The sequence below is a fragment of the Pogona vitticeps genome, chromosome 5 (genome assembly GCF_051106095.1).
Source record: "Pogona vitticeps strain Pit_001003342236 chromosome 5, PviZW2.1, whole genome shotgun sequence".
In the NCBI taxonomy this organism is placed as follows: domain Eukaryota; kingdom Metazoa; phylum Chordata; class Lepidosauria; order Squamata; family Agamidae; genus Pogona; species Pogona vitticeps.
The window spans coordinates 91702753-91718003 of NC_135787.1; the positions used below are offsets into that span (position 1 = coordinate 91702753).

Consider the following 15251-nt stretch of genomic DNA (forward strand, 5'->3'; position numbering starts at 1 on the left):
ATATTGCTTTTCTTTGATAGCTTTTCACTGCTTTCCTGTGGCCTCTGTGCTGTCTGCTCTTTGCCCTTTCCTCCCTCCCTCCATCTCTCCCTCCTTTCCCCTTCCTTCCCCATCCTTCTCCTTTCCTTTCCTCCAACCTGAAATGTGGCTGCCATTATCTATTTCTAGACTCCTTCCTAATCTTCCTTGCCACTTCCACTCTATATAATCTAGTCTCCAGCATTCACTTCGTTCACCACTTACACGGATTTTGATCTTACCTCTGAATGAAACTGTGTACAAACTAATTTTATTCTGAATTTAATAGATTGACTAAATTATGATTAATGGAGGAAAGCATTTCAGAAATTAAAGTGAGGAGGAAATGAACAGGAAGTAATCCCTTCCTCTGGACCTATCTTTCTTTTTAAAACAATACTGTCAATGTTTCATAATTAAGTTTCAGTGCAGATTTATGTTGTTTATTTCATGTGTGTAAGGATTCATTTTTAAAAAAAACACCTTTCCAGGCATTCTTGGGGATAACATTTTTCAGACTCATTATACGTACACAGTGCAAATGAGTTCAATGACACTTACCTCCAAGACATTGAGCAGAGGATTGCAGACACACTGTTCCTGATTTACGGAGCATACTGTTGTGCTTTATATTGATGCTCTTTGCACCCTCATTCATGCACTGTCATGATGGGCTCATCCATTTTAAAGTTTATCACCACTGCACTGCTGATGTGGTACAAACAAATGAGAATGAGAGAAGTGGTTAACCCATGGTACAGACATATTCATGTTTTAGGTTGTACCCCAAACCACCCTAATAAAGAACCAAGTCTCACTGAATGTTGTTAAGCATCCTCTGTCTTAACCCAGGAAGACCTTTAGAAACAGCAATTCCAGCTCCAAAGCATTTCCTTCGAGTGTACAAAGCACTTCCTTCGAGTGTACAAAGCACTTCATCAACCATTGCAGTTGTCTTGAACACAGTGTTATCAGCAAGAAAAAACACTGGCCTTCAAACAACTAGTGAAGCTAAGAGATATTGGTTGACCTACTGCTCTCAGGCTCAGGGCTCAGGTGCAGAGTCCTCTATCAGTTTCTCCACTGTGAAGCTATTTCAACATGTATAAAAATACAAAATAAAAGCATGGATTACCATGTACTTCCCCAACTCTCAATGAACAATCATGCACTGCAGTCCAGGAAAGCCCGCAACAAAAATAATCTGTTGGTCTCAAAGGTGCCACAAGACTTTGGTTTGCATGTTGTTTTATTACACTCTCCAAAACACATGTAACTAACATAGACTGTATTTGACAATTATGCTGTTTCAGTGGATTAGTTAAATGAGTATGGTGGTACAAGAAAATGGAAGAATAATCAAAGGCACCTTGCATTTGAAGGGAAAGGAAAGAAGGGAGTCCTGTTATATGGCATGTAAAAAAACTATCTTTCAAATCAGTTTCAAGGACCTCCTCTCTTTCCCTTTCTCATACCTGCTATCTTTTGTTTGGAACCTTGCCTCAATGGTTTAAATTTAATTCCACCAAAGACTTTAAATATTTGGAATCTCTGTACCTCTATATTGGCTCTGAGTAGTTACACTGTTATATAATATTTATATCTTTGGAAATGCTATGCAAAATTTAGGAAAAGATCAAGCTAAAGAAGCATATCCCTACAAAGCAGTATTGCAAAGAAGTGTAGTTTGGGGGCAACAATCTTATGTTTACTTACTTTAGTGTAAAACAAATGTACTGCTTATGCACTCAGGTAATCTACATAATTTGATCCCAGGTAAATCCTGGAGTTAAATCTCAGACTTTACACATTTAGGTTGCCTTGCTGCTATTCCTGTGCCTACCTGTCCTAGTTTCTTGCTATCCCAAGGTATGATACTTATGGGAATTTGTAAATGATCAAGCTGTTTAAAACTCTGCCTTTTTTCTTACTATTCTGTTTTCATCATTTTGAAAAGGTAAATCATTCCACATGGAATAAAGAGTACTATCATAAGGTCCGGCAGTGGTTGTAACATAAAATAAAAATTTGGAGGAGGCACAGTGACTGTTTTATGTCAAAACAACTACAGGAAAAGTCACATGGCATAATACTATGCGGGCTGACTTAAAACAAAGTCTTACTATGTGTAATGGAACTTGCTTCTCTTGTGTAATTGCATTTAGGATTTTCTAAGGCAACTCCAGAAAAAGATTCCATGCTCATTCATAACAAACAGCTTTCAAACTGGTAACTGTGTTTGTTTGTGCAAGCATATCAGATAAGAAACAAAACAAAACAAAGACCATAAAAATAATAAAGACAAAAACATTGTGGCACCCTAAGAACTAACTGCTATATTTTAATGTGAGCTTTCATGGGCCAAGTCCACTTCCTCAAACATAAGAATGAGACTACATGGCAATTCCCCCCAAATAAAGAGGTGGTAGTTAGCTAATAGGCACAAGTTGCAAATATTGTGAATAAATGTGGAATTTCACACCTAGTAATTATTTAAGACCCCAGTTAATTATTCAGTTCTTTTCCTTGACTATTCAGCTTGCTTGGGGGGGCAGAGGCGCAATGTGTGACTTGCATAATTAAATTGTAAGCAGTCCAGAGAATGCTTTAAGTGCTATTGGGCAGTATATGAGTGGCACACTTTGCTTTTTTGCTTCCTTTGAAGTTTGTTCCATAAGTAGCAACAGTGGTTAGTGACTAAAGGAAGTGACTAGTCTATCAATAACAACAGCAGAAACCACATATGGTGGTAAGTTACGGATCCCTGACTTTAAATTTGAAGCTTGTTCTGTAAAGGTGGCCATGGTTAGTTGGGAAAGAACCTAGGCTATGGAAAATAACACTGGATAACAATATAATTACTGTAGAATTTTAAATTTGGAGATGGCTTACGGACCCTTGACTAATATTGGATATCAGGCATATGAATATATTTTATCTCAGCTGTCTCTCTCTGGATCCTTGTCATATAATTTTTCTTCTCCAGAATAGCAACTTTCAAATCCCATGAAAAGTTCCAAATATATTGAGCTGGGTTTGGTGTATTGCCATTCTTATTGTCTGATTTATGTCCATTAATTCTTTTATGCAAAAATTGTCCCATTTTTGTAGAGTACAGATGGACATTGTTGATAGAAAATGGCATAAATCGCATTGGCAGAGTAAATGTGCCCTTGATGTTGTGTATTAACATTGTTGGATCCTGTAATCATCTTGCCAGAGTAAATGTGGGGATAGAGCTGGCATCTGGATTTGTAGCAGGGCTCAGTCCCTATCCCTGTATTAGTGTTATGTAGTCTGTTTTGTGTGACAACAGTCACTTTGGATTGGGGAATTGTCTCTAAGCAAGTATAGGCCTGTCACCATGGGCTTGGGGGAGTGAAATATTCTTGCCAAGGATGGGGTGGAGATTATTTATGATACATGTCTCGGTTGTGGGCTGAAAGTGACAACTAGTGGTGTTCAGTTGTTTTATCTTCTAGGTTTGTCTTGCAGTAGATTGTTTCTGGGTATTTGTCTAGCCTGATACATTTGTTCCTTGGATGGGTATTGAAATTTAAGATTACATTTTGTAGATCTTTGAGTTTGGAGTCTGAGCAGACTTGGGTCTGAGGAGATGTGATTGCAAGGGTTTTTGGGGTCTGAGGCTATCAAAGCTGGGAATAGGGAAAACCCAGAAGCCATTTTCAATGCCAGCCCCAAAGATACTTTCTCCTTGAACTTCATTAGTAGAGCTGCCGCCATTCCCCTCTTGATTACAAGCATTCTGCTCAAGCTTTAAAGACAACATGCTCTGGCAATATGGGTGAAGTATGGTGAGGCATTTGGAGCTAGACTTGAACCAAAAGTTCCACAAGAGAGAAACTTTCACCACAAGTGGAATGTTTCTAAAGAGCTAAGCAGTAAAGTCACACAGACTGCTTCCCTATCTCCTAGGCAAGGTATAAAATTAGTAACAGGCAATTTACAGAAGTAGCTATTATAATCTGGTGACTCTTTATCTGCATAAACTGGGCTAAATGGCACTTACTTAGGTGTTGTGTATTGATTCTCCAGCGTGAGAATATATAATCTGTCAATGATGTTTTCAGCCTTTTGTTTATTCCTGATCTCCTGGCCAAAAGGCAGATCAAAAGGGCTTTTGATCTAAACACTTAATAGTCTGTATAGGTGAGCTCTTTCCTGAGTATATCTGCATACAAAGATATGCAGTTATATATTGGTTCTTGCCTTCTTGTCCAATGGGACTTCTCACAAATTTAAAAGGTATGAGTCTGATAACATCTTTGATGCTTTGTTTATGTCTCTGGCATCCTGACCAAGGGGTTCCACCGCATCTTTACAGTGATTGTACCTGAGGACATGGCTGTAAATCAGCCATTCTCAACCTTTTTTTTGTCCACAGCCATAAACATGAAAGAAATAAAATAAGCTGAATTGGTATTGTCTAAGTTGCATAATGAACCTTATAAAGTAGTATGTGAAGAACTGTTTTCAGTCTGTGGCCCCATTCATATGGGCCAAGGCCTCTCAGGGAGCTATATAGCCCCTTTGAGAATGGCTGCAAATGATGCAATTTTTTGTGTATTCAGGATGGAAACTGGAGGCATGCAAGTAAATTTATCATTCAGCATGTTTTCAGTGCGGCATGGTGCTAAGATTGTAACTCCACAGTGGTATTTAGAAAATGCACCTGCTGTGTGCAGAGATCTAGGCTGAGTTTGATGTTCAGATAAAAGGTATTAAAATCTCATTGGAATTTCTCTAATGTTTCCTTTCTGTAGAACCAGATCAGAAAAATGTCATCAAGGCACCTCAAATAGAGAAGTGGGTTTTGGGTGCAACAGTTATGAAAGCATAAGAAAGCAAATTCCAAAATTCACAAATTGACAATAATTGTATTAAAATAAAAATATGCAAGCTAGATAGTTTTTAAAAATGGAATGGGAGAGGTAAAGAAGGGCAAATACTCAGCTATGTATTTCAAGGCAGAAATACATAGTATCATGTTGGAAAATATGGCTTGATGGGTCAGAAGAATGTTATCTGTTTGATGCAGATAGTGTAAAATTTCACAAAACCCATTTGGAAAGGGACAAGTTGAAGACAGATTCTCCCCTCTGCAAGAACAGTCGCTGGTTTTCCCTCTACTCATTTTTCAAACATGCAATGGCTAAGCTTCTGAGGTGTTGCTTCAACAATTAGATTTTGGCACATATATTGATGCAAGCCTTGCCTGTTATAGTCCAACATGCCATCTATCTCATGGACCACACAAGTCTTATATATTTACATATTATCTATTTGGTACTGTGTGTATTGTATTATGTATGTTTGTGCAAGTGTACATTATTAGTTTTATTATGTTAAATTTAAAATTTCAAATCTAATTAAATTTAAATTCTCAAATCTAAGTGGTTTATAAACATAAATAAATGGATGATCCACATAATTGCACAATATTAAATGATCTGTTCTGATGTCTCTAGACTTGACAAACAGAAGGCAGTGGTAGGAGCGCTCCACCAGATGACCCTAAAGATCAAATGCATGTATAAAGGAGAAGGGGATCCCTCAGGTCACCTAATCCAAAATTATTAAGGCTTTGTGAGTAAGTGACAACATCCTAAATCTGGCCCAGCAGCAAAAAGACAATCAGTGCAACTCCTTCAGCAAAGATAATTGATTGCTCCATTTCTGAAGCACAGTTGTGCCAGTTGCAGCTTCCTGACCAACTTAAAGTTAGCCTCACATAGTGTGCCAGCCTTGAAAATATTGTTGCCTAGATAACTGTTGCCAAAATGTCTCTGTCAAAACATAATCACAACTGGCATACCAGCTGAAGTCCATAACACACCACAAAATTTGAAAATTGGATTTAGCTCAAGCTACTATATTTAAAAAAACAGTGAAGCTTTTAAATTGAGGGTTTCTTGCATGTTGCTAAGAAATTCTTGGACAGAAACCATGGTGGCTGAAGAAGCAGTAAGTCAAAAAATAAATACCCACAAATGGCACAACACACACAATGCATTGGGTTAGAATACTTTGTGTAATAAGAAATGGAAGCACAGATTGTTACAGCTCATTTGAGGTAGAATAAACTGGAAAAGGAGTACAAGAGGGAGAGTAACTTATTGGCTGAAGAACCTGAGATATTGGTTAGGATATAGAGCAACATTATTATTCAGAACTGCCATATCCTAAGTCAGTATAGCCATGATAATGTAAGTCAGCTGCCAGGAGAGCAACAACAAAAGGAAAAAAGTTACAAGAAACTAAAAAAAAACATACAACTATGTTAGAAATATACTAATATTTTGAATCACGATTGTAAAGAAGTCATTCGGGTGGGAGGTCCACTGGAAAAAAACAAGGTTTTAGGAAGGAAACATGAAGTTTTTTAAAAGTCAGCATTACTGAAAAATGCTTCTTGACTTGAAATCCTCCTGTCACGTCACACTGACCAAAATTCTGGTTACTTACTTACTATCCGCCCTCCTGTGAGGTTTCCCTCTGACTCCCAATGTTGCAGCACTGACACAAAGAGGAATAGACTGGAACCTATGACGTCTAAAAATATCGGAGATAAACGCTGGTGTTCTGGATACGCTTCGCAGGGAATAAAAACACATGTGTTACATCTCCTGGGAGTGTAAAAAGAGGCCTTCACGCCGAATCAGACGAAAGGGCCACCTAGTCTAGCAGTTGGGGTACAAGCAATGCCAGCAAATGCTTCTGGAAGCCCCCACTTAGCTACACTTTCCTTACCCTTAGCAACCGAGATCCAAATATAAACCCCCGCCCCGCCCGGAAGACTCTCATGAGTGCTAATAAGAATTGTTAGACTAACAACATAATCCTACGTATGTCTACTCAGCAATAACTTCTGTTAACTTCTGTGTATAGGCAAATGTGCCTAGAATCGCAGGCTGAACCACTGTGATTTTGTGTGATCTCTTGTGCCAAAAGTCCTGTGCCCTGAGTGAAGCAGACTAGGTCACAGAATTTAGGGGCAGATTTGTTTGGGGGTTGTGTGTGCCGCCTACAAAGACTCAGGCATGCGGAGGGCATGTGACATGGTACACAAGGCCCTCACTTCGGACACAATGCCAATTCTCCTTCCTGACCGCAGCAAATTCTGTTTCTCCCGAAACTACCACTGTCCTTCCTTCCTTTGTTTTGTTATCAGCCCACTTATTAATGGGCCGATTAATAACAGTTATTAATGGGAAGGGGGAAAGTTATCTACCCGCTTGGCCCTTTCATTTAAAACTTTATAAATCTATACATGTTCCCTATTAATTGTCATCAATGCATACACATACACACAGGTCCACTCCAAAAGCAAGAAGGAAGACTTTTATAGAAACTTAGCAAGATAATCGAGCTTGAACCATTCAGATTAGGGCAACGCTCCAGTCCTAATCAGCAGAACTTGGCCACTGAGGTCAGAGAAAATGGGAAAAAAGTGGGGAGTTGGAGATGTACCTTTCCCTTAAACCCAGTCATATTATTTATATTGAGATCAAAGTAGGCAGGAGATATTTCTTGATAAAATCAACATCATAAAGCACAGAATAATTCCCGACTTCAGAATATTACAAAATTTAAGAAAAGTTAGTTTTTGTGGGTTTTTTGCTTGGAAAAAAGGAGTCAAAGTATTTTTTTAAAAGAAAATCAAAATAATTGTGTTGTATAGAGAACACATTTCAGGTAAAGACTTAGGAAAATACAATTGGTCGAAAATTGAGTATTTGACTTCACCTGGCTCTGCATCGAGTTCCACAGGTTAAAGGAGGGAATTATGTATTTGTTGTTGAAAACAAGGACAAATGTGTCCTTCAGAACAATCCACACAACAAATTAAGAGAGAACCCAGCTAAAAGTGCATAGTTTTTGCACTGCATCTGGGTCATTTTGAGAAATAGGAACCCTTTTCAAATATTCCTTGTAGAATCATTGGGATTTCAAGAGGGGAAGCAGTATTTTGTCCATTGGAAATGCAAATGATTCAAGCAGACCCGGCGCCCTTCTTAATTTGGGCAACCTATTATATATAATCTGAAAGTCTCGGAAACCCAAAGCCTCCGCAGCAGATTTTATCTTGCTTTGACGGGGGAAGGGCTCAAAATTTCCCGGCCTTTCTCTACTTTCTTTGCCAGGAAAGAGACCCTCAGGACATCCTTCTGTTCTGAACATTTTTACCGACAAACTTTATAGCAGGAGCTGCTTGAAAACCAACCGGGTACAAGCAACGGTCCCTACTCCGCCCCCGACAGCCTCCTTAAAAAAAAAAAAAAACTCTTGTTACGCCTGCCTCCCGCACCCTACGTTTGGAAGGCTCCCTTCATGACGGCTGCTCCTGCAGTTTCTCTCGCTGTAGGATTCACGGAAGGGAAAGCACAGATTCAACAAAAGAGAACAGGGTGCGTGTGGTGTGACGTAGCTGACGTGAACTCCCTCGGTATTTAGTAGTGAACACTACGGAACCCGATGAATTTGGATACCGACCCAGTTCCTCTCTCCGTGTGCTTTCTGAATGGCGCTTGACGACTCAGTCAGCTCCCTCGATAACACAGAAAGTTCTAATAATGCAGTATGAAACAGCGCTCTTCCGAGGATAAGTTCTCCCGCTACCCAAGGATCAGTGACAGACGTCTCCAGCGTGTTTGGTGGAAGTACCATGAATTTAGTGATCTTCTGATTACAGTACTTCCCAAGTAAGTAAGCATAAAGAGTGCAGCCTACTTAGCGTTTACTAAGCAGCCTAATCACCTAATTAATTGCAGCCCTCCATGTTAATTTAATAATAAATGTAATAGTCTTGATAAGTCATATTTCGATATAAATCAGAAAAATAATAAAAGCATCTGACTTTTCCCTCAGTTGCCTTTTAGTGAGAGAATATTTACAGATCATTTCAGCACTTCGTTTTTATTCCTTTCTGTACTGTTTCTGGAAACTGTGTTGATGATAACTATTGGTCTCACGCGCCTCCAATTAGTTGTGTTGCAAAACTGTCCCGTCATCGTTCGTTTTCGCAGGCAGACCCATTCTAGCAGTGCATCAAACTGGAAGTAACGCCCTCTTCCCTGAAAAGAACTGTCCTCATGCACTGTAAAATTCAAGACCACCTAGAAATAAGTATTTCTTTTGTTATCGTGTTCATTATAGGATGAACGATAATTCCTCCATTTTTAAAATCCTAGAGTCATTTATAATGAGGTCAAGCGAGTGTAGTTCACAGTGTCAGGGTTGCGATCTGGCATCAAGTTCCACTGAATATAGTTAATTTCTGAGTAAATGTTTCATAGAAATGTGCTGCCAGTCACCACGAGAAGTCATAATCTTCCATAAAGCCCATATATTAAATTAGTTTGTGCCTAGAGCTCTGTGTGGATTGGGGAGGGTGGGAAGTTCGCTGTTCTGGAGGGTATGGGGAAATCTTAAAATGCCTTGCGATAAACCAGACTGTCGAGTCTTACTTCGAAGAGAAGACGGACTAGGTTCTCGGGCTTAAGGATTGGTAGGGGAAAACTCCGTTCCAGCGCAGCTGTTTGTAATGGGCACCCATGGAAATTGTTGTACCATGAGCACTAAGGTCACAAAATCGCCTATCCGTGCTGCACCTACCCCATAACCTTCCTCTCACGATTAACTTTAGAGGAAATAAACCCATCAGCTACGGGTTAGGTGAGGAAAGGTTGGGGATACCCGTTAAAAAACAGAAGGATACCGCGAGTGGCTCATTTGGTTTTTATGTACAGCGTTTGGAATGCATTCTTTGTGAAACCGACCCTCCTACAAGCGACCCCCCGCCATCAATTTCGATGGCCTAGTTTAGAAGGCAAAACCACCTCCTCCGTGTTTTACAGGAGGGCAGAGAGTTCTATTGGTTCCCACAAAGAGGGAGGAATGGGCACCATCACTCTAGTCACTTCTACCTCGCTCACCTTTGCTGCTTGTTATGGATTCCCATAATATGTCAGTTTGTGCCAAGAGAAGAAATAGCCATTCTTCTTCCTTTAAAAAAGGAGGGGGGAGAAACAACCATTACACTCTCTCCCTATCAAAGTTATTATTGGAACACCTAGACGACTGCCTCTAGTTTGAGAGGGCTTAAAACGGAGGGGGGAGGGGGAAAGGGAGAGAGATCTGTGGGTGGAATTCTCCGGAAAGCTCCTTGAAGGACAATATGGATCCTTGAAATCCCAACCAAAGATGATGAGTATTCTTCTCAAATGAATGGCCTCCTGCTCTCGCCTCGGGCCTTCATTTCTAATTCTTGATCTTACACAGGTTTCCAAGGAAGTTTAGGTCGAGGTGCAGCAAAAGTTTTCAAACACACAAAACCAATGTGCATCGGGAGGTTTGTCCAGTATTCCGGTTTACTTTCCTTATCGGTAAGAGGAACTGCAGTGAGACCCTTTACATACCTATCTATGACCTTTTCCATCTGTCTACCATGTCTATGCCGGCCTATTTCTGTCCGATCACAACCATGTGCTCTGGGACTGCATCTTCCAGCACCACCACCACCCAGCCCGTATGGCTAATAGTGAATACTGAGAGGAGGAACAGTACAGCATTTGAAAAGCCATAACTTCCCCTTCCCTGTCTACAGGGCTCCATCTTAACTTTCGAAGGTGTACCCCTACATCCATTTACTTGGGAATAAATTCAGTGTCAATAAAATCAAAGTCAGTGGAGCTTTTTTCTGAGTATAGGTTTTGAAGATTCCAAACCTCGAGAAACATGACTGGTTACCTCCAAAGGGGCAGGGATCTACATCTGTTCACAACCTTTTTCTGTTTTTTCATAAGCCTACCCGGATGTCACAGTGAGTACTATTTCTCAAGTCAAAGAGCCCCCCTCTACGATCCACAGTTCTGTCCAGGTGCTTCCGTGGGATTTGTCACTATGCAGATTTATTTGGGAGTAAACTATACGGCACTCCCACTCCATAGGATTTGCTTTCCAGTAAAAATGCAGCATGGGAGCTGAATACATCGTTAGTAATCTGACTAAAGTAAACGAATAGAAAGGAGTTTATTCTAGTAAACACAATAGAACGGGGATGTCAAACTATAGGGGAGGGAGGGAGGGAGGTGGTGTCATTCCCTTAAGAGATGAAAATGTAAGTAACTGAAGTCGATTTTGGAATACATTTAAAACTGGTCCCCATACTGATTTCAGTGAGTCTACACTACACTCACTGATACCTAGTGTGGTATACTGGACAGAGCCCCTGCCGAGATATGGAAGCTTAGTGGGAGTGTGGAACTGGTAAAATGACTCCTTAAATGTTTCACTTACCTTGAAAGCCCTCTTGGGCTCCCTATAAATCGATTCCAAGTTGATGAAAGGTAATATAACATAACACTATAAATGGTATTTATTTCCCTATGATTAAGAAGTCTTACTCATTTCAGACGACTAGCTGCAGGCAGGTTGAGGGACTTTAGCCCATTGTTTTCGATGCTCCTTGACGGAGATAAACTGAGAAATAATGTTATGCCTCTTTGCCTAAGCTGAGAAATAATGTTATGCCTCTTTGCCTAAGCTTACGTCCACTGGTCACAGTAGGATAACCCTCAAGTGAATATGCACAAGAGCAGGCTGCATGTTCCGCTTAAATCGACCAATTTCTTTTCAGCGACCTAAGCTGTTGGTTTCCGTGGGAGAAATAGGACGTATCTTCCCACTGAAATCAAAGGCTTCCGGAGCCGAACTTCATGTATTTCTCTTTGAAAGCAAAGCTTACTCACTGATATTTTTGGCCACTGAATCGCGTTCGTAGCACAAAGTGTTCGGTGGATTTCGTCCAAGTATTTTGCCAGCTGTTCAACTGAATGGGTTGGAAAGTCATGTTACATTGTTTCTGTGTTTACCATCGGTACTTTCTTCCTACTCGAAAGCAAGAGTCACTGGTTTCAATCTTCCTTATTTGTAGCATGAGCTGTGCGATCAAATCTTTTAATCATCAATTTAAAACTGAGGAAGGAGACAGTAGCCAAAAGTAAAACCAAATTTTATAAATTAAAAAAGGTACATGGGAAAGGATTAACAGAGAAATATTCACAATTTCACTTAAAGTAAATAGTAATAACTGAGTGCAGATGTCCACCAAAGAGAATGGTGCAGAAATTTACTGGGAAATTGAGAGAGAAAAGGACAAGAGAAGGCTCTGAATAGTATTAAATTCCCGAGGTAAGTTTTTCCCATCCCACAAAGGCCCGATTAAAATATTCACATTGAATGTAAAAATAATAATTATAATTATAAACAGTAATTTTAATACAACCGCAAAGTGCTGAATCCGCAACATCCCAAATCCTTTATCTCAAGACTGAACGGGACTGCTACGAGCAGCAAATGGACCGGAGCTGCTTCAAAGCGCCAATTCCCACCCAGGGTTGTTCAGTGGGGTTTGCTCTTCGAAGATGAAATCCACTTGCTTTGGTGCGGAAAGGGGGCTCTCTCTCCGTGCCGTCTAGATTGCTTTGGCCAAGTAATGGGCACAGTCAAAGAAAGAGGAAGGCGGGAGCCTACACTCCCATTACATTCGCACCAACCGGAGACCCCACTCCGGTGGGGTGGGGTGGGGCAGAAACCGAGGGACGAGGACTTGAGCTGGGATTCTGGGTCAGGATTCGAGTGAGCCAAGCGTGTGGTTCTTCTTCCTCCTGCTTGTTCCCCATCTCCGTGTCCAAGTGTTCCAACAAGGCGCGAGTTTTTCTCTCACTCAGAAGCGAGGGGTTCCCACCGAGCTTGTCACTGCGTGCCCCCGGCGGCCGCGGCACAGGCCGAGAGGGCCCAGCCTGGAAGGCAGTAGTACGGGTAATAATAGGAAGGCTGCAGAGAGAGGAGCGGCGGCGGCCGGAGGACCTCGCCCGGGTGATACTGCCTTTGGTCGTCGCGGACTAGCACCTTGACGGCGACTTTCTTGGCGGCCGGCGCAGAGGAGAGGAGATCTGCTGCTAGCTGGCGCCGCTTGGTCTTGTAGCGCCGGTTCTGAAACCAGATTTTCACCTGCGTCTCGGTGAGCTTCAGCGAGGCGGCCAGGTCTGCGCGCTCCGGCCCGGATAGGTAGCGCTGGTGGTTGAAGCGGCGCTCCAGTTCGAAGACTTGCGCGTGGGAAAAGGCCGCCCTGGAGCGCTTCTTGCGCGGCTTCGGAGCTGCGGTAGAGGCGGCCATCGGGGCCGCGCTAGCAGTCGTCACATCTTCGTCTTCTGACAGTCCCTTGAAACACTTACCGCCCGCCGTGTTGTTCCAGTGGTCTTCCTCCTCCTCCTCAATCTCCTCCGAGTGTCTGCGATCTGCTGGTGGGGAGGCAGAAACGACTGCAGTGTCAGGGCAGCTGGAGCACTTAGAGACATCCCCCCCAAACACAAAAACAAGCCCTCACTTCCCGTATGGCGGGGATCTCATCTGCCCTCCTTGCAAGGAGACAAACCCATCACTACCCAAGTATCCCACGCTGGGATAGCATTTCAGATTTTGAGGCAAAAGGAGGAGACAGATGGGGACGAACATTCTCCCCATTATATGCACAGATGTCGTAATATGTCGCGACTGGTCAGCCCAGAAAGCTACCTGGGTATTGTCTACTTCGCCCCATTTCAATGTACCTCCTTGCATGGATTAAATATTTCACTAAAACTATAGGTGGTTATGACAAACAGGAGAGCAATGTCTCTTAGCTTACGTTTTACGTTTATTTCCAAAATACTGTACAACCGGTTAACAATTGCCAATATGTAACAGCGGAACTTCTATCAAACTGCGCCTACTTTTGTCAACACTTTGATATACTATTCCTATTATGGAGAATAAAACATAGGACGAAAGACTTCCTGATGTACATTTCCAATCATAAAAGATGGGGGGGAGACATTGTCCCTTGTTAGTGCCAAATTCACTGATTCGGACTCCACAGTGGTCCTGTGGAGTCCGTGAAAATTACTCGCAGGCTGACTCCAAGGTGGTTCCCCAAAGAGTCACGCGATTGAGCCCGCCGAACATTGTCTGCTGGGCAATGCCACTCCTTGTCTCTTCGTATTCTTCCCTTAAAGTCTTTGCTTTTGATTTATCGGGACGTTTGCTGCGTTGCGATTAGCAGCCTCCCAGTCCTCACGAACCCTAATATGTTAGTTTCGACTTTGAAGAAAGCTGCGCGAGGCAGTAAACCGCAGGAGGGCACTTCAATAGGTTGAAAAGGGGAGGTGGAAGTGTTGATATTTTAAACAGGCACACACTGCCCTATGCGTACTTATGTAGGAGCCAGTCCCCTTGACCTCAGAAACTTACTTCACAATAACTATAACTGGAAACCGAAGTGGCCTAGAAGTTCCAAACGACTTTTTTAATTGGCTATCCCAGTGGAGCTATTGTAGGTTAAACACATTCTTAGTTTTACTCAGAATACAGGAATACAGGTATTACCGGAATATTCTCAGGCTGCAATCCCATTCTCGGTTGTTATCCGAGGCAAAGCAGTGAGGCTTGCTTGCTAGGAAACATTTAAAATTTGTGCCACCATGGGGCGACAGACTTAGTTGCCTGGGAAGGACCCCCTGTGAAACGTGTAACAAAAGGGACAGAAAAAGTGATGTGGTGCCACAAGCGCCCTATTGCACTGTATTAACCTTTCAGCCGGCTTCTCTGAGGTGCTGATCTTGCACTTGTGGGAGTAGTCTCACCACCAGTGGTGCCACACTGGCCCACTAGAGCAAAAATGGTTAGCCCTTCCACAGATGTATCTCTGTGTGAATTTTCGTGGGTTACTCTCCACTCATTCAGACACAAAGATTTTAACAAATGCCCAGCAAATTTGAAAACGCTGGCTGGAGTGTGTTTTGGTGGCCCTCCAAGTTGTTCCCCTCTCCAGAAACTGGGGGAAGAATTAGAAGTAAAGGCAGTAAAGGATGTAATAATGCCACCTAGATTTTGCTGCTCTTGCCAAGACGGTAGTTTGATTTGCTTTCTATCACTGTGTTACAGAATTTGGAGGACCCTATTTATAAACTGACTCTGGAAGACTAATTTCAAAGTATGGTTGAACTGGCCCAAGAGCTCCCCCTTGGAGTGAACAAGGAATCCACAAATAGCTAAAAATCGCTGCCAGCTTCCTCATAAGTAAAACCAGCCACTGTAAGGGGGCCGAGCTACCAAGTAGCAGAGGCTAGGATGCAGGTTGCAGTAGAGAGGCACCACAAGGCAAGGAGGAC

At 42.0% G+C, this 15251-nt stretch overlaps 1 protein-coding gene across 2 annotated transcripts in view; it reads right to left on the reverse strand.

Annotated features, from left to right (window-relative positions):
* LOC140707753 (homeobox protein Nkx-3.2) overlaps positions 1-15251 on the reverse strand; it is a 38222-nt gene that overhangs the window by 15182 nt on the left and 7789 nt on the right. The window contains exons 2-3 of one of the 2 annotated variants that reach the window (XM_078394073.1): positions 6505-13340; positions 580-726 (exon numbers count right to left, since the gene is read on the reverse strand). In XM_078394073.1, the coding sequence (XP_078250199.1) occupies positions 12796-13340 (545 nt within the window). In that variant the 3' untranslated portion in view covers positions 580-726; positions 6505-12795. Of the gene's footprint in view, positions 1-579; positions 727-6504; positions 13344-15251 lie in introns of both variants that reach the window. The other variant, XM_078394072.1, reaches the window with a different exon arrangement.